This window comes from Phaenicophaeus curvirostris, chromosome 3 (genome assembly GCF_032191515.1).
Source record: "Phaenicophaeus curvirostris isolate KB17595 chromosome 3, BPBGC_Pcur_1.0, whole genome shotgun sequence".
NCBI classification, from domain to species: domain Eukaryota; kingdom Metazoa; phylum Chordata; class Aves; order Cuculiformes; family Cuculidae; genus Phaenicophaeus; species Phaenicophaeus curvirostris.
The window spans coordinates 85,303,591-85,321,753 of record NC_091394.1 but is presented as its reverse complement, the minus strand read 5'-3'; the positions used below and the strand labels follow the sequence as shown (position 1 = coordinate 85,321,753).

The following is an 18,163-nucleotide window of genomic DNA, read 5'->3' as shown; positions in this document are numbered from 1 at the left end:
CTGACTCTGAGAATCACAGGGTAGTTGAGACACAAAGGGATGTCTTGAGACTGTCCAGTCAAACTGCCCTGCTTGAAACAGGGGCCACTATAGCAGATTGCTCTGGACCATGTTCAGTCAGGTTAGTGTCCAAGGATGGAGACTCCAGAACATGAGTAACCTGCTCCAGAGTTTGACCATCCTCACAGTTAAAAAAAAAAAAAAAAGAGGTTTTGTACACATTGGAAAAATATCCCTTAAACCTGCTGTCCTCCATGCTGAACAGTCCAGCTCTCTTAGCCTCTGTTCTTATGAAAGATGCTCCAAGTTCTTTATCATCTTGATAGGCTTCACTGGACTCAAACCAGTAAGTTCTGCTAGGGACCCAGCCCAGCACTAGAAACAGAACTACACATGTGGCATCATTAGGGCTGAAAGAAGAGATTGGTCACTTCCCTCAACCTGCTGACAACTTTCTTGCTAATGCAGCCAAGAAACTGCTAGCCTTTGCTGCAAGAGTGCACTGCTGTCTCACGGTCAATTTTTCCACCAAGACTCCCAGGGCTTTTCCTGCAAAGCTGCTTTCCAGTCAGTCAGCCACGAGCATGTACTGGTTCCTGGGGTTATTCCTCCTCAGGGGCAGGATTCTGCACTTCTTTGTTGAACTGCATGATGTCCATCAGCCCATTTTTCCAGCCTGCAGAGGACACTCTGAATGGAAGCACAACTCTCTGCTGTATCAAGCATTCCTCTCAGTTTTGCATCATCTGCAAACCTGCTGATGGAACGCTCTTTCCTACCATCCCAGTCTTCACATGAGCATAGGTACTCACCTCCCTCCCACATCACTCCTATTTTAAAGCTCTCTTCACCAGTTTGACCAGCCTGTTAGCAAAGATGATTTTGCCCCACTTAGTCAGATCACATCCCTTCCAAATATCTACTGAGACTCATAGAGGATCACACCGTCATAGAAACCTAAACCCTGTTGCTGACAGCAGAAGCAAAACTAGTTGTTGATTTACAGGATCTGCCCAGCCCTCCTAAGGCCCTTTGCCTTCATAAGAGGGATCACAAAAAAGATCATCTGAACCTCCCTGTCCATGACCATTGCCCCCAGAGCCAGGTAGTGGCTAGTTAGCCACCCAATACAAAGAGCCCTGGCAACAGAATCACCATTATTCGTTTCTACAAATTTAATTCTCGATATCTTACAATATGTGCTACTACTAAGCAAAACCAGACAAAAACCAAAACAAAAGTCTTCCTCAGAGGATGCATTTTGTGGTTATTTGGCTTTGTCTCAATAAGTATTTAAAAGTAGAGTCCCCGAAGCCTGTGCCACTGCTCTGTATTGAAGAGCTGATCTGTGGGCAAAGCCGCAGTAAACACACCAGAGATCTCTTTTCCTATTTGAGTACTTATGGTAGCCTTTGGTTTCTTTTCCTCTAGCTCAGGCTTTCAAAAACCTCTTACCCACTAAAGTAATTATTCCTGACCATAAACAAATTACTAAATAGCCATGTTGCATATTTTTTCCCTCAGGCAGATTACACTGATGTCTTCAAGCCTGCAGCATTTCTTTCTGTCAGAGATTCCATTTTCTTCCATTCACTCATTGCTTCTTTGATCTTGTACTTACAATATCATCCAGCTACACAGATGAACAATGCATCTGGGCACATCAATTGTATGATATCATATATGGTGTGTAGTTGAAGAAATTTTTAAACTACAGAAGGACTAATAATAAATCTCAAAATAATTCACTGAGTATTTTCATCCATTCAATGCCATTTATAGCTGTTTTTCTTTGCAGATTTTCAAAAACTTTAAAACAAAATGACAAGTCTCATATCCAAATCCAGCTGCATTTTTAAAAAAGCAAACCAAAATCTAAAGCAAAACCTTATCCTAAAGATTTTAGTACAGGGATTGTCTTTACAATTTCACTATACAGAGGAAGGCTTTTTTTTATCTTTAATTTGCACTCATGCAAGAACAAAGCTTATCTGATTTTGCAGAAAAGTTGTGCATAGGAAGTAACAGGACCCCAATGATTACATTTCATATGATGTTTTTCTAAAAGACCCTCCAGAAACAATGGCAAACTCTAAATTTATAAGAGTGAAATTAAAGTTTACACTGAAGAAAAGGCAATAATTTTAATTAACCTAGACAAATTACTGGCTGATATCCAAAGTATACAACTGCTGCAGGAGCTGACAAAACCAAAGGAAAGGCCTGTCCCAAGGTACAGACTATGTTCAGACACCTGGTATTTACTTAACAATTTGCAATAGCTATAACCACACTGAAAATGCTGGCCCTTAACTAAAACAGTGTACTTCAATATGCACACTCATAGTTGAATTGCCCTAATGCCTGAAAAGTGCTGAAAAGCAGAACTAATTTTTTTTCAATAAATAATAATTATTGCATAACTACATTCTGTTAGATCGGTCTTAGGGTTTCCCTCCCACCATCTGTTGCTATGCACAGGCTAATAATATACTAACAGTTGCAAGCCTGGCAAAGAACCTCTGACTCTGTTGGGACAAAACACAAGCTCCTGGATATCATTTTCTTTTTTATGGCATAGCTAGACTTAACTGCCCCATCAAATTCGTAAAAGTATCTCAACCAACTTCTAATAGATACATAATTATTTCTTAGAACTGATGCTTTATTACTACTACTCAAAGAACAAAAATTCCCACTGAACACGTTTCTGCCATAAGAGCTTCACCATCTGCCACAGTTTGACACCACCTCCCAGCCCCAAGGTAGTGAGCTAAATCTGTATGTTAAGTTTGAAAAGTCTTGAGGGTAGGGAGAGGAGGTATTAGACACGGGGTAGAGAGACAAGAAGTAAGACACAAGTGGTATTTCACAGGCCACAGCCAATTTAGTCTTTTTGAAGGAGCTACCATCCCTGTGGTAATAATTCACACTCTTTTTAATTTGACCATACTTCCTAGAAAGATCAGTTCAAAAGACCAGAAATTTTACCACATAATTTTAACCACATAAACAAACCAAACCCAAGCAAGAACCCTGCTGAGACTGACATCTACTTCTGCAAGAGCTGCTGCATCAGCGTGCAGCCCTAATTCTGGTAACTCTCCTGCATACAAGGAAACTAAATATGCTCAAGCATCAAGCTGGTGCTCCAAAGAAGCAACTTTGAGGATTCCATGAGAACCTAGCACAAGAAAACCATGGCTCCACTTACTGGGCAATAAAGAACCAAACACTTCACGAGCCAGATATAACACAGAAGTCAGATAAGGAAACGCTTCCCTCATTATAAATAGATAGACTAGTACAATCAGTACAGCTAACCAGACAGACAAGGCAGGTGAGAACACCTCTGAGGTGGAAAACATGGACCACTCAGCTAGGTAAGTTAGTTCTGTTTCAGCTACCAGCAGATTTTTAACCAAGGGGCATAGCTCACTTTTAACACCACAGCATAATCAGTGCACAGGGCGTCAGGCAAAAGGATGCTGACCATGAGACAGCCCAGAATCAGCTTGTCCTGCATCAATACATCCACCAGAAACATGGAGACCCTGAGATTGCACAGTGAGGGCGAAAATGACCCTGAAATCATCTCTCCTCATTACAAGCTCCTGCTTTATGTTGATCAACACTGTTAGTAGCAGACAAAAGAAACAAACTGTGAAACAAAGCTCCCCCATCCTCAAATTGTAAGAAGCAGCCTTGAAAGGGCACTTGTACAGCAGACAGCTGAAAAGCAAAAGATTAAGCACCTTCTAGCTGCATCAAGACAAGGCCATCACAGGGATCACAGTCCGTGAAAAATATCAAAATATTAAACTCAATCTCTGATTTTGCTGTCCAGAGTACAAAGCAATGCAGCTTGTTCATCAGGGTATTCAATAAAACGGGAACACAAATCCATGATGATGAGTTTGCTGATGAATGCATCAATCCTTTATGACCACAGCTTTCTAACAAGACTCTTGGTCTTTTACTTTAGTGTTTATTAATGTATCTGTCTTCTACCACCTCCCTAAATCTATGTTTTGTTCTTACTCCAAGATTGCCATACAAATTTTAAAAACTGCCCAGAGTATCAACATGTTCCTGCGTAGCTTCAGTTTCAAAGGGTAGGTAGAGCCTTATATCAAAGACAAGTATCACTCATGACAGTTGACACCAAGATAGATGACTAGAATATGCATAGTTATGAGCAAGCCTACAGACTTCAAATTACAAGAATTCGTGCTGTCAGATGATGAAGAACTGTTAAGGAGGGTCTCAGCAAGCACTAACACAACTATTTCAATAATGAAAAAATCTCAACATAAACTCTCAATCTGACTTAGGGTAACAGTCTCTTGCTGCCACCAGAATCAAGCCATGCCAGCACACTGTGGATTGGATGGGTGCTCAGGAGCTAATGACTTGAAGAGATGAAAAGCAGTCTGAAGTGAATGAAAGACCATTCATTCAGCTGAGCTTCTATTAATCAGTCATTCAAGAATGTGAATAGCAGTCTCCAACTAAGAATAGAGTGCACAAAAAAAGGTCAGTGCCTTAGGGAAAGCTACCAACCGAGGAAAAAAAAAAGAGCCCAAACAGAAGGTTTTTCAGTTGGAAATGGTTCAGACTTACCAAGCACTATTTACATATTTATTGTGATATGGGGACAAACATCATAATTCAAGGGTTATGAAACTGAATAAGTTCTGATATTTGGAGCTGGATCGCTTCATGACAAAACTGAAACCTACATTTAGGTCCAAGAAAGGCTAACACTTTTTCTACTCCAAGAGAGTAGAAAGAGAGCTAATAGTTTTTTGGGTGTTTTTAATCAAAGCTACAGATTCTCTAGGTATCTATGTCAATGCTGTGTCTAATTTTCAATGAAGCAGATGCTTTTGAGGAGGCTGTGGATAACAGAAAGGTAATCTGTACAACCTCCACAGGTTTTGCCTGGCCTGAAACCACATATGAGAGACCATGAACAACCACGACCATTTATACAATATTAATATCCTGACAGATGGGAAAAAAAGCCAGCTCCTCCTAGGGAAAGGAGGAACCAGGAGATAAATGGAATCCCTGGATAAGAATGGTCATTGGCCATAATTCCTAATGCCAAGCTTTTTATTTCCTGAACAAAGCAAGAGTTTGTCTGGCATACACAAACTGAAGAAGGTATCCAACAACCTCTATCGTAATACTCAATCTCAAACTAGGCTAAGGTCAATAAATAAAATAATTCACAAATTTACAGATATCCAAAATGGACAAGGCAGTTACAAAATTATAAAACCATTCTTATATCAATATCAACTACTCCCATCCATATTTCTCTCTCTGTTCCTCTCTCTTTCTTGATCTCACTTCAGTCAAGGGATTCCTTCTGTCAGCATCAAAATGCACTAATTAAAGTGAACCCTTTCCCAATTCCGGTCTTCATAGCCACGTTTGGGTCTTCAGTTTCAAGCTTACTTTCTGTCAAGAACATACTAGTCTCTTATTCAGATGATTTTAACACATTTGAACTCAATGATCTCAAAGGTCTTTTCCAACCTAGCAATTCTGTGATTCCAAACTGATGGCTATTTAATTTGGCCAGATGGCATATGTAAATGTGACAGTCTCTAAATGTAGCTTCCTTGGTTTTCTCCAAAGCAAGTACCAAAATGATGACAAAAGAAATGTATTTAAGAATTCTATCCATGTCAGCGCTGATACTTCCTATCAGGTTTTCCAGTCATGGAAGGCAGGAAGCTGGAGACTGACAAAGGATCCTGGCCAGGTCCAGAAAAGTATTGCCATTGGAAAAGGAAATCCAAGTTGCAAGTCGTAGTAAAAGGATTCAAAAGCTATGTCCTCCAGAAAAAATCATCTGATGAACTCCTGGAATAAGCGTTGATCACTCAAAGCACAATGAGCTAAACTTTCCAAACAGTAAAGGGGAGTTTACCCAAGAGTTTCCTTGCAGCAGAGTCCTCCTGGAAGTCCTCCAGTGCCTAAAAAGGAATTCATTATGTACAAGGTTCTGCATGGTGGCTCACAGATTTATAGACCAGCTTGGAAACTTAGTGGATGTTTCTCGTCAAATTCTACCTTCCGAGAAGCAAAGAAACAAACATGGCTTGGATGGGGTATCCTAAATTCATATGTCAAAGAAAGCAATGGTGTATTTCGATAAGCCTACTTCATCTCCTGCTCTTAAACAGATGCTTCCATTCCCTGAATTTGACAAAGAAGAAGATGTTGATGAGGAGTCACAGAAAAGAAGAATGGAAAGCCATCATCACACAGCACAAGTTAAAACATGATCACTGTGCAAAACAAAAACCAAAATCCCACCATGCTCTGCCCACCTCACATGGATGGGGGCCTGCAGGTAGGACTGCTGTGAAGGTTCTAAGTGCAGTCCAGAGCAGAGATCTTTTAGCAACACATCAGGGTGGTGAACCAACCAGCAGTGAAACCACAGGCTGACTGAGACATTTCAGTGAGAATCCTATTGGCAAAGATCAGATGGTCAGGCGCTGCCTCCAGTAGTGAAAGCTGAGATAGGATGCGCCACGGATCCTCTGCTCGGGCTAAGGTTGAGCAGAACAAAGCCAAGTGAGACCAAAGCCAAAGTGACAGTCTGAAACCAAAATAGATCTATAAAATTATTCCTGGGCTAAGCAGCTTCAGAGAAATCAGACTGTGATGATTGGACCATAATTATAAATGTCATCCTTGCTAAAGCTCTATGGTAGCCCAAAATGTTCTCAGAATGCTGCAGCACAGTCCAAGCATTCCTCAAAATTCTCAGTGGAGGCGTGGGGATCTGAAGCCCTCCCCATAAATAAGCCCGGATAATAGATTCATTTTTATGTTCCTATTACCTTTAATTGATCAGAAAATTGTAGAACAAGCAATTATATGACACACACACAAAAGCTCTTCATAATCAGGTCAATGTATTGCATGTCACTGCATGTCACATGGTGCTGAAAGCAATTTTTGGTAAAGACTACTAAAATCCTTGTCAAGATGATAAGCTTAGTATGCAAATTTGTATTATGAAAAAAAAGCAGCCCTGAAGTAACATAACAATCTATACCTAGCACATGCCACCAGCTGTGAAGAAGTTCAATTACAGCAAATGTGCATCCTGCTTCAATACAGGGCAAGGTAGTGCAGCCACATACCCACTATAGACACCACAAAGGTGATACATCCAAGTCTCTGTATGATGCATTATGTATACATCTTTTAGAGAAATGTAGGCAGTAGCCTACCATTTAGTCAAATGCTAAACTTGTTTGGCCAAGACCTGTTGCTCTGTCACCCTAGACCTACTGAGACTATACGCTCAGTCCTGCTACTGGTTGGATCTAACGCCATGGAGCTGGGGCAACCTACCATGCTTCTACTGGGCTACAGGATTCAGTGACCCCTAACACAAGACAAAAAAAAGAAATATCAATAGTGGAACAGAGAAGTACTTTTCAATAAACTTTGTTTTGACCCTCAGATTTCAGAAGCAGATTAATGTGCAAGGGCTGAGAAGATAAGGATGGTTTATAAAGAACAGAACATCACCCTCACAACGTAGTTACCAAGTTTTTCTTCTGCTTGCTCAGCAGTGCAGCACACTCCAGAAAGTTTGGGGAAACGCTACCAGTAAGGCCAACCACAGGTTGCTTAAAGATATAGCTGATGAGCTCCAGAGCTGAGGAGCGCAGTAAAAAAAAATAGAAATAATAAAAAAAATAGAAAAAATGTAATGACATAACCCAACATTTGCAGTTACATTAGCCAGGATAAAGTGAGTAAAACTATGAAAGGCAGCCAAAAGAGCAGAAATTCAGAAGGTATTCATTCCTGTGGCTTAGTCAAATACCTCATAACACTCATTTCACACCATCTAGTAATACTTACTAAAGCATCTGACACTAACTAAACAGATAAGTTAATAAATTAGTTAGTTAATCTCTCCTGCTGAATAGCGTAATATACCTTTCTGCAGATTTTTCCTACTCTGCTTAAATAGTGCCATTCAACAGCTACAGAGTGAATGTCAAACCTTACTTGCATCAAAGGTGACGGCAGTATTGGAAGAGGAATGCCAATCAGTGTATTTTTCAAGTTATACTGCACATCTTTCATTTCTATCCCTATCCAAAGACTGATGTGACCTCTGCAAGAGTTATTATAATAGTAACCCCATGATGTATATTGCGTCATTTTGAGGAACGATACATCTTTTGTATTATCTGATAGTGTGCACAGCACTAGAAGGAAACATATGAAAAAAAAGGTTCAGAAATATTTACTTCAAAACATTGTAGAAATAATGTAAGTAATAATATTGCCAGTAACATAAAATATATTGTGAAGGGAAAACAAATCAAAATTTATCTCACTGCAAAACAGAATAACTTTGGATACGTATGGATATACACCTTACCCTAATGGGCTTGCTGCAGGGATTAAATCCAATTTTCTTTTGGGAAGGTTGAAATAATCAGCATGACCTGTGCTGTGCAGTGAAGATCTCTGACCTCCTTAACAAGTCATACTTACTATATATGACTATATTATATGCACTTTACAATGAGAAAGTAACAGTTACATTGCATCATGCATAAACCACGGTCTTTTATGGGAGTTTATTTCTCATCGTTTTAATAGTCCGCAGTCTGTAGAAGCTTACCCTGCAAAAGCTTGATTCAGAACAGCAATCTGGTCTATGCTGTCCTAAATCACCATGATTTGAGATTTGTGTAAGGGGATTTCTGAACAGGATAGGTTTAAGACTGCATAGATGCTTTAGTAGAGCGTTAATAGAGCACCTCTAATATTGGGTGTCTGTGCCCGTGTCTGGTAGCAGGGAGGCTGCAGTGCTGGCCTTTTTGAGAAGAGACCAGGGCTACCCTGTATCCGTGCTCAGATGGTGGCTTCTTTGGGAAAACCTATTTAAGAAAAGGCAGAAACTTCCAGGAAGAAGGGGGAAGAAAAAAGTGAGAAACCACAAAAGAAACCCCAAGACTGGAGGAGAAGGTGCTCCATGGTGGAGTAGATATTCCCTGCAGCTTGTGGAGGACCCACCCAGGAGAAGGTAGAAAGGTGTGAGAAGAAAGGAACGGCAGAAACAAACCGCTATGCCCCAGCCATAACCCCTCAATGTCCCCCTTTTGCACTGCTTGAATAGGCTCTGAACAGACTTGGACTGAGCTTAACCTGCAGTGATAAGAAGGGAGGAGGAGAGGAGTCTGGGAGGAGAAAGGTCAAGTTAAGCCTGGGAAAGAAAAGAGGAAAGCTGTTGTTTTCATATTTGGGACTTTTGTTTCCCACTCTCTGCATTCGCAATTCTTTTTAAATTAAATTAAGTTAAAATTTTTAAATTAAGTAAATTTTCCCCCAGCCAACTGTTTGCCTACCATGGTAATAGGTAAGCAGACTCCTCGTCTTTATGCCAGCCCATGAGCTTTTTCATTCCTGTTCTTATTTACTCCTCTGTCCTACTGGGGAGGGGAATGAGCAAGCAGCTAGGTGGGAGTTTGGCTGCTAACCTAGGCTAACCCACCACACCTCTCAACTAAAATAAAAAAAACCAAAACCCAAAAAATCTACAAGCAAGAAAATAAAACTGGCCTTCAGTGTTTTGTTGTTTTTATTGAAATCAGACATGCAGGGAAATACTCTGCAGAGAAAGGATATAGTCACATATTTGCCACAGGACATAATCAAAACACTGTGGTTCTCCTCTCCCAAAAGAGATTTGATTAGAGAATCACCCATAGAAGCTCTTTGAGAAACTGTAAAACATCTGAGAAGCTACAGAATGTATTAACCCCTGTCACCATACAGAAAGGAGCTTTGTACGTCAGGGAGTTGGAGAAGTGCCAAGGTACAAGTACTCAAATGTCAGTGCACGTTGAAAGAAATTCAGTCTGTGAACTTTATCTCAACAGAGAGAAAGAGAAAAGGCTTCTGATGTTATTAATATGAGTGTGCACAGCAGTGATAAATCACTAAGCTGAAATATTATGGGTTCTGAAAAATATAGAAAGAAGTTTCAAGACTTGAAAATGGTTGTGCAGAAGAACTAGAGGATGTTTCTGGAAATCAAACATAAACTGGACATTTGATGGATGAGAGCTAGACCTAAAAACTTTAACGAATTTGGCACAAGGACATTACTGGATATATACACTGGAGGTTTTTTGAGATAAGAGAATGGTACTTAGAACAGGAAAGAAAGGAGTAAATCTTTTCAGACTACTTGAACGGGCAGAAAAATAGACAGAAAAAGTTAATCTAGGTTAATGAAGCTACTGGAAAAAATACTAGCAAGCCACACAAATCACTGACAGCGCTCCATTATGGCAGACTGAAACTCAAATACAAGCTAATTTTGAGTCATAAAAAAAAGGTAGATATGGGAGGTTAGGAGAATAAATCCACACGCCCCAGCACTACCTAGAGCCTCAAACAGTTGGTAGTCAAATAGTGGACAGTAGTACAGAATCAGTCCTCCAAACTAGAGATGAAAATAAGGGAAGAGAATCTTCGAAACCATCTGGAATCATTAATATACATATATTCACTTGTATTTTTTTGTGAAGAGCTGGTATCTAGGAGTAGGAGGATTATGGTGAGATCTTTGTCCCGCTTAAACTGAAAGTGAAATTTCTGGGGTTTATTATGTGACCTTGAAGAAAATTTATTAACTAAGTGCTTATAAACAATAAATTTCTATGATTATGTGCGTTTTTATGCCTTTCAGGGAAATCAACAGGATATGTGCAGATCACAAGAGTATCAAAATGCATGAACTGAACCTTGCATTACTGACAAAGTCCACATGCTTTTTCATATATTTTGACAAGTGTATTACACTTAAATGGGTTTGTCCCAAAATATTGATTTTAGATAGTCTGGCCTATTAAATGCTAAATCTGTCCTAATAGTCACATGAAAGAAGTAAAAAGTCATCAGTCAATGTCTTACCAAGACGTTCTAAGATCTTCTAATATAAACAACTAGCTGTAAGAAGAGGGTAGATGTTCACAGAAGGCATCTCTTTACATCAAAACTTGACTCTTTAATACTTGCAAAAATGGTGAAATTGGCTTTTCTTATTCTTTCAGTCAAGATAAGTGCAGAAGCCACAACCAGTGACAATATCAAACTGGACAATAGTTGCTTTCAATTTTTTTGTGAGCAAGGATCGTTCTTGCTTTCTGATAAGACATTATACTATCCAATGAATTCTTTTGTACTGGTAACTCCCAAGGTCTTACCAACTTGACCAAGGATAAAACACAAGCACAGAATGTATCAGGGTTGCTATTTAGCCATATATTAAATTGTTATGAAACCAATTAACGGTTGGCCTGAATTCATTTGGTCATACTTAAATAATTTCCTGTCAGACATCTGCAGAGGATCAAATTATTCTTCATGGTTTTCCCATAAAAACTTGCTCTTATTTCTTTAATCTATTTCTTTTTTTTACAGAGTCTTCCTCGTTTTTATTTTTATCCAGTTTCAGTTTGAAATGGAACGTTCTTTATATATTCCACTAGGAAAGTTTAGACACCATTAATCTTGATGTATCGGTTTTGAATTCACTTCTATCCCACCTACTCATTTTTTGCTGATGCTGTTATTTCTGCGTAATGCGTTTGCTTGGACTCTCATCCTACTCCCACTGAAGTAATTCAGTTGGAACCTCCATGATTTTGAATAATCATTATACTGTGCAAAGGGAAGAAATATGCTATATCTAGACAGTAGGGAAGAAGTCCATTACTTTACATTAAAATACAGATAAATAGGGCTAAACCAAATCAGGATTTATAAAAGTTAGCAGTGTTTTTTCTCTTTGGTCAGTTTTGTTGATCGAGAACTTTGTAGGCTTTGCTTTTCTTTCAAGCGTATGACCCCATTTGCTAGTAAAACCTCTACAGTAAGCATAAGGTAATAACTTTTCACAAGTTCTAGATGGAAGTGTATTTTGTTGTGATATAAACTGCTCTGATATAACTGAAAAAGTTTGGATGAGTAAAAAGTGTGCAAGGAGAAGGAAAGTAATGGAGCTAAAGACTTAGCAAGTAAACAAGAATTGCAAAAAAGGAGAGACCACAGATCCTCTCTCCTCTTGCCAACTGTAATTTTGCCCCTACTCCATGAAAAAGTATAAATGCTCTCCCATAGCTGGGCAGACACCTTCCTCTTACTGCATTAAATCAACATTTTCCTATTACAGGCTTGGTTTTCCTACCTTGAACTTTTATTAATAAAATAAATCTTCTTGTCTTTCATTAATAAAAGAAATCAAATTTTCATTCTTTAGTTCTCTCATTTCTTCCATCTCAGCCTTCCTCCAGACATGAAAAAATCACCTATTTGCTACCCCATTATGCACTAGCAGGTAAAACTTGCTTTTTTGTGTTGTAAATACTAGCTAAACTTTTCCCCAATGTACCCAATGTGATGAATTCAGAAGTGCTTCACTTTGAGGAATGCTGTATGGAAACAGATTTGTATAGTGTTAATAAAAACATGACACAAGCATGTATGGTTGGAAGAAAAACCCACTGAAGTCAGAAAAATCTGTATGGGGTTCAAGGAGCTTTGGGTGAAGTCTTCAATACTTGCATTAGTAGGAAACAGAGCTAAAAGAGAGAGGAAATATGGGATCCTTGAAACTGTCCAAGTTATTCATAGAGAGACTGTTTAAGGTCATATCGAGCCATTCTGTGCTTGTTCTGTGCATCATAAATAACCACTGAAAAGAATAACTAGTGTTGGGGTTACTTAATAAAGATGCTATTTGAATTTCAGAATAACAGGAAATGAAGCTATATATTAAGCTTGAAATAGATTTTACTGTCCATACTAGATGAACTTCTCATGACAAGCGATATCACATTTCACTAGAAGACTGGCTCCTCACAGCCAGACAAAATGAACCTTTCCCCCCTCACTCCTCAAATGAATTAAAATGTTTTTGTATCTATGACCTGCATTAGAACAGAGTTATCAAGTTGCTGTGTGACTAATAGTACAATACCACCAATTTGACCTTAGGTGGGAATTACCACTGCAAGTCTTTCCTGCAGACAAAATGTTATGAAATTATTATGTATTACACACATAGGCTATTCTTTCACTACTCAAACTGCACTCAGTAGGGAAGTACAGACAATGTGATTTTTAACACAGGTTCAAATACTGCTTTTATGCTATTCGTGGTGGTATTTAGTATTTACTGTACAAAGTAGTAAAGCAGAACACAGAACTAAAAGCGATACCTCTATTGTAGCAACTTTCCAATATTTCTGAAAATATTGATTTTTCCCCTTTGTTTAACTTAACCCTGGGAGCAAGATTTAAAGCACTGACTTAAAGAAAATCTATAAGATGGCCAAGTTAAATAAAAAAGCTGATTATATACAGAATATCACTCGTCATACGCATTATGATCTGACCTTCTGGAGTTGGTTTACTCGCATTTGTTTTTTCTGGATCCTTCACCTTGGGTTTACTTGTTTCTTTTCTTCTCTCTATATCTTTAACTGAAAAGTAAGGAGGGGTAAATAATTAATCAAACTAGAAACACTGCAGTGAGAAACATGTAATTTTCTTCTTCCAGATAAAGAAGCTGCACACAGCATCTTGCAATATGCTTATGTAACAAATGTTACTGGGTCTTCCCTCCCTCCCTTTGGGTTTATTCTTTTTATGAATCTTTCCCCATTCTGTCATCATTAAAGTTCTCAAAAGTGATTCTCCTCACACAGGAGAGTCCAAATGCAGTGACATCAGCACCTAAGCCCACACTGACAAGATCCAGCCTTGGAAATATAGTCTAGAAAATTGGCAAATCTAGCTGGGGAAAGTCCAGCATTGCAGAGTTCCACTCCAAGTCACTCAACACAAAAGCACATAAGCCAGCTGTTACATTATCCTCTTTAAAGAATCTGCTTAGATCCCATGCCCAAGTCTGTGTTCAGGGCACAAAATACTCCCATGAAAGCAAAATTGCTCCAAAGCTCAGATTTTCAACAGTTTCCTGTCCCACAAGTGGGTGGGATGACAACCGTATTATGTCCCACTTCTCTCATAACAGCCAAGCAGAATCCACCTTGATTAACACTTCCTAATATTACATTAGTAGCCAGTATCACTCTACTTATAGTCTGAAAGATCCTGGCAAAATCATTGCTAAAGTCACATATTAAAAAAAAAAAAAGTCCTTTCAGAATTTGCTTGGAATACTGGTTGGTGCTTCACGTGTCTATAACGGCCAAGAACAGCTTAAAAGAGTGAAATTGAGAATATCTTTCATAAAAAAATAAAATTCTACTCCAATTAAAATCTTTTGTTTATGTAGAGCTGGATGATGACCAACATTCATCCAAGCAGGAACTGAGCCTTAACTAGGTTCAATCCCTCAACACTACATTGTTCAAAAAACACTGTGAGTGGGTGAAAGGTTATCTGTCTCTTAAAACATATGCTATAATATAGACAATGCGCGTATTCTCTTTTACAGAAGTGGAACAGATTTTGTTAATTTATCCAATAGCGCGTGGATTATCTGAAACAGTCAAGAGTGCTCTGATTTCCAGTACAAAATATAATCACAAGACCATCCTAAGGTCTTTGGAAAACCACAGCCATTGTTAAAAACCTGGGTGTGACCTCAGTGTGATAACCCTCTGCAAAATCTGAGGCACTTGCACTCCAAGTACAGAGGTAGGAAAACTGGTGGAAAAAAATAACTTCTGACTCCTCTCCTTACTTAACACAGCATGTGTACTTGTACGTCACCTCTAACTTGCAGAAAACTGTTGTGAAACTGATTTGGAAGCAAATCCAAGTCCACAAGCTAGCTGAGCAGTCAGCTCTTACAGAGGTAAATCTTGGTTACTAGCTGGGTTACAGAGAAACTCATGAACACAACATGTCTTAGTCAAAAGTCTGGGTTTAATCCTTACCTTAAAAAAGTCTCCAGCTAAAATGAAAGAGGTGAAATTACCACAATCATACTAGTCAAAAAGAATGCCATTGCTTAGCCTCCAAAGAGCATTCCTTTGAGAAAAACCTAAGAGCAAGCTAAGGAGCTGCTTGATGGCCTCCTCTAATGTTAATGCTGTTGAGCAGCAAGTCTCCAGAGAAACAGTACAAGTTTGAAAATTTTCATAGGAGACAAGTTTGCCACACCCTGACAGAGACCTCTGGATTTGGGAAGGCCATTTCTAACTGTCAAAATTCTAACCACATAGGGAGAACAGAAAAGAAGGAGCAGATGTACTTATGTATTTACTCAAACAAAAAAACATTAGTGCATATATTTACATCTGCATTTTAAATGGAAAAAACCTCTACAGTGATCTTTGTTAACTACATACTATGTACAATAACTTACAAGTAGCACCAGAATAAGAAATTATACTTGGCTATATAAAGAGGATTACTCTTAACAATAGAATTTTATTGTAGGCTTGTATACTCTTTGTACATCAATTACAACTCAGCAGCATTAAAAACATACTTCCAATGCACTAAACCAGAAGATATTCTCAAGACTGTGGATATGTTTGACGTTTTTTTCATCTCAAGAATTAGTGACCACCTGTCAGTGAAGGGGCAAAAGACACAGAATACAGCATAAGATTCTATTATATAATATTCTATTCTAATACAAAAAGATTTGTATACAAAAAGCTGTATCTGGTTTTACTCATGCAAGGCATCATATTGTCAAATGAAATTCCAGACTCATTAAATACTACATGTTTTCACCTGCAAAGAAAGAATACACTAAACAGAACATAACACCCATATTCTTAAATCAACTTGCCAACTCTACTTTTCCTGAAGAATAGAGGTAGCTTAAAAGCCAGCCACACCTAATATTATCAAAGTTGGTGTAGCTTTCTGTGGGCTGCCTTTTAATGCTAAAGTAACCTGTGTTTTGTGGATTTCCTAACTGAGACAGAACTTAAAGTAGTAAACAGACAGTTGCAGTGATGAAAAGCTAGAAGGACTTTAACGCACAACACATCAAGCAATCAGCATACTTTCTCTTTTGCTGGTTCTAAGAGAAAGGTAGTTTAGCAGTGACAGCGAGGAACATTCAGCTAAGGGAATTCAATAGGCTTTTAACTGTACTCCCAGACTGCAACATTTTTTGTCTTTATCAACCAAATCTTCACTGATGATATTTAACTGAACTATTTAAGATGCATATCAAGACAAACTCATTAGCGAGGACATACATATGACTATGATATAGACATTAAAAGTACGTGTAGGTCAGAAATTCTTCAGCACAATTTGTAAACCTATTAGAGGGCTGAAGACCAGTAAGAATGTAACCTTTCTTAGTATCATTGAACTAGCAACTCGTTGCCAGCTGGCACAGCTGTAAGAATGTTTTAATAAAAAGTTGGATGAAGGGAGGGAAATTTTTTAAGTATCAGAACATAGCACTTCCTTCCTTGTTTCCATTCACTGAAGAATCTCCTCCACAAGATACTGGCTAATTTCATAACGGAATGGTGAAGAGAGGGATTCCAAAGCAATGGAAACAAAGATAAGTCAAAATAAGAATCTCCTGTGGAAGAGCAACTGGATTAATTCAGGCCCCATGCTGCATATGCATCAGTTCAAATCTGTGGTTCTGATTAGCCTTCCACCACAGAAGAAACTTTTTCCATTGTCCCGCTTTGCATCAGACTTCATCACAATTATATAAATTATACCAAATATCTGATAAATTCTGCATATCAGGCATAAAAAGACACATACTTCTGAATTGGCCTTGTGCTGGCTTACTCTCCTTGTCTTCACTGAATGCAATGATCTGAAGGGCATAATTTTGATCTGGAATAAGACCTTGAATAATCGCTTTGGTTGCGGTATTTTGAAGAATTAATTGGTTGGTTTTTCCACCTATAAGAGAAAAGGAAAAAAAAAACCCACAAATACATAAATTTGCTTTGATTTTCTTATGACATGGTAAATGTAATGACTTAAAACTACCTCAAGCACTACAATGACCCAAGTGTTCTCACTTTTGGGACTATCCATACAGTCAGGACAGAGAGTGGCCTAGAAAAGCAAGGAGTCAGGTAACCCAATTAAAGACATGTATCAGTATTCTTAGATAGAAACACTCTTAGGGTCAGCCTTTGTATCCAGGTCTCAAGGAGTAACCACTGTGCCCAGCAAAACAATTAAGAAAAAAGAAACATATGTCAAAAAGCTGTCAAGGTTGGCAACATCATTTAATCCCCAATTTCCGTACAGGATAGTGGATGACGTGATTGAGAGTTGCCCTGCAGAGAAGGACTTGTGGGTGCTGGTCAATGAGAAGCTCAACACGAGCCGGCAATGCGTGCTCGCAGCCCAGAAAGCCAACCATGTCCTGGCCTGCATCAAAAGAAGTGTGGCCAACAGGTCAAGGGGGGTGATTCTGCCCCTCTATTCCTCTCTTGTGAAACCTCATCTGGAGTACTGTGTCCAGTTCTGGAATCATTAACATAAGAAGGATATGGAGCTGTTGGAACAGGTCCAGAGGAGGCTACAAAGATGATCAGAGGGCTGAAGCACCTCCCATACAAGGACAGGCTGAGAGAGTTGGGCTTGTTCAGCCTGGGGAAGAGAAGGCTCCGAGGAGACCTTATTGCGACAGGAAAGCTGCAGAAGGACTGCTCATAAAAGCTTGTGGTGATAGGACGGGGGACAATGGGTATAAACTGGACAGGGGCAGATTTAGCCTTGACATAAGGAAGAATTTCTTCACCATGAGAGCAGTGAGGCACTGGCACAGGTTGCCCAGGGAAGTTGTGGATGCCCCATCCCTGGAGGTGTTTAAGGCCAGGCTGGATGACGCCTTGGGCAGCCTGATCTGGCAGGATGTCCCTGCCCATGGCAGGGGGGTTGGAACTAGGTGGTCTTTAAGGTCCCTTCCAACCCAAATTATTTTAGGATTGTATGATTCTATGATCACATCCACCAGCTTTCACACTGCTCTGTGACTGGCTGCCAGTTGTGATCCCATAACCTCTAAACACCCTCTTTGCCCATTTTCTTTGGGCAAGGAAATTCTCATATATAAACACACATATTAAACATTTCTATGTATGCATATAAAAACATACATAAAGATAGCATG

General features: G+C 39.1%; 1 protein-coding gene across 6 annotated transcripts in view; it reads right to left on the bottom strand.

Annotated features, from left to right (window-relative positions):
- The window catches only part of COL14A1 (collagen type XIV alpha 1 chain), a 119,264-nt gene that overhangs the window by 91,610 nt on the left and 9,491 nt on the right, over positions 1 to 18,163 (bottom strand). For all 6 annotated transcript variants that reach the window (XR_011337204.1, XM_069854588.1, XM_069854586.1 and 3 more), the window contains exons 4-5: positions 16,795 to 16,938; positions 13,467 to 13,553 (exon numbers count right to left, since the gene is read on the bottom strand). Coding sequence is in view for 5 of the 6 variants with exons in the window: in XM_069854588.1 (XP_069710689.1) it covers positions 13,467 to 13,553; positions 16,795 to 16,938 (231 nt within the window). In the remaining variant the exon portion in view is untranslated. The remainder of the gene's footprint in view (positions 1 to 13,466; positions 13,554 to 16,794; positions 16,939 to 18,163) is intronic.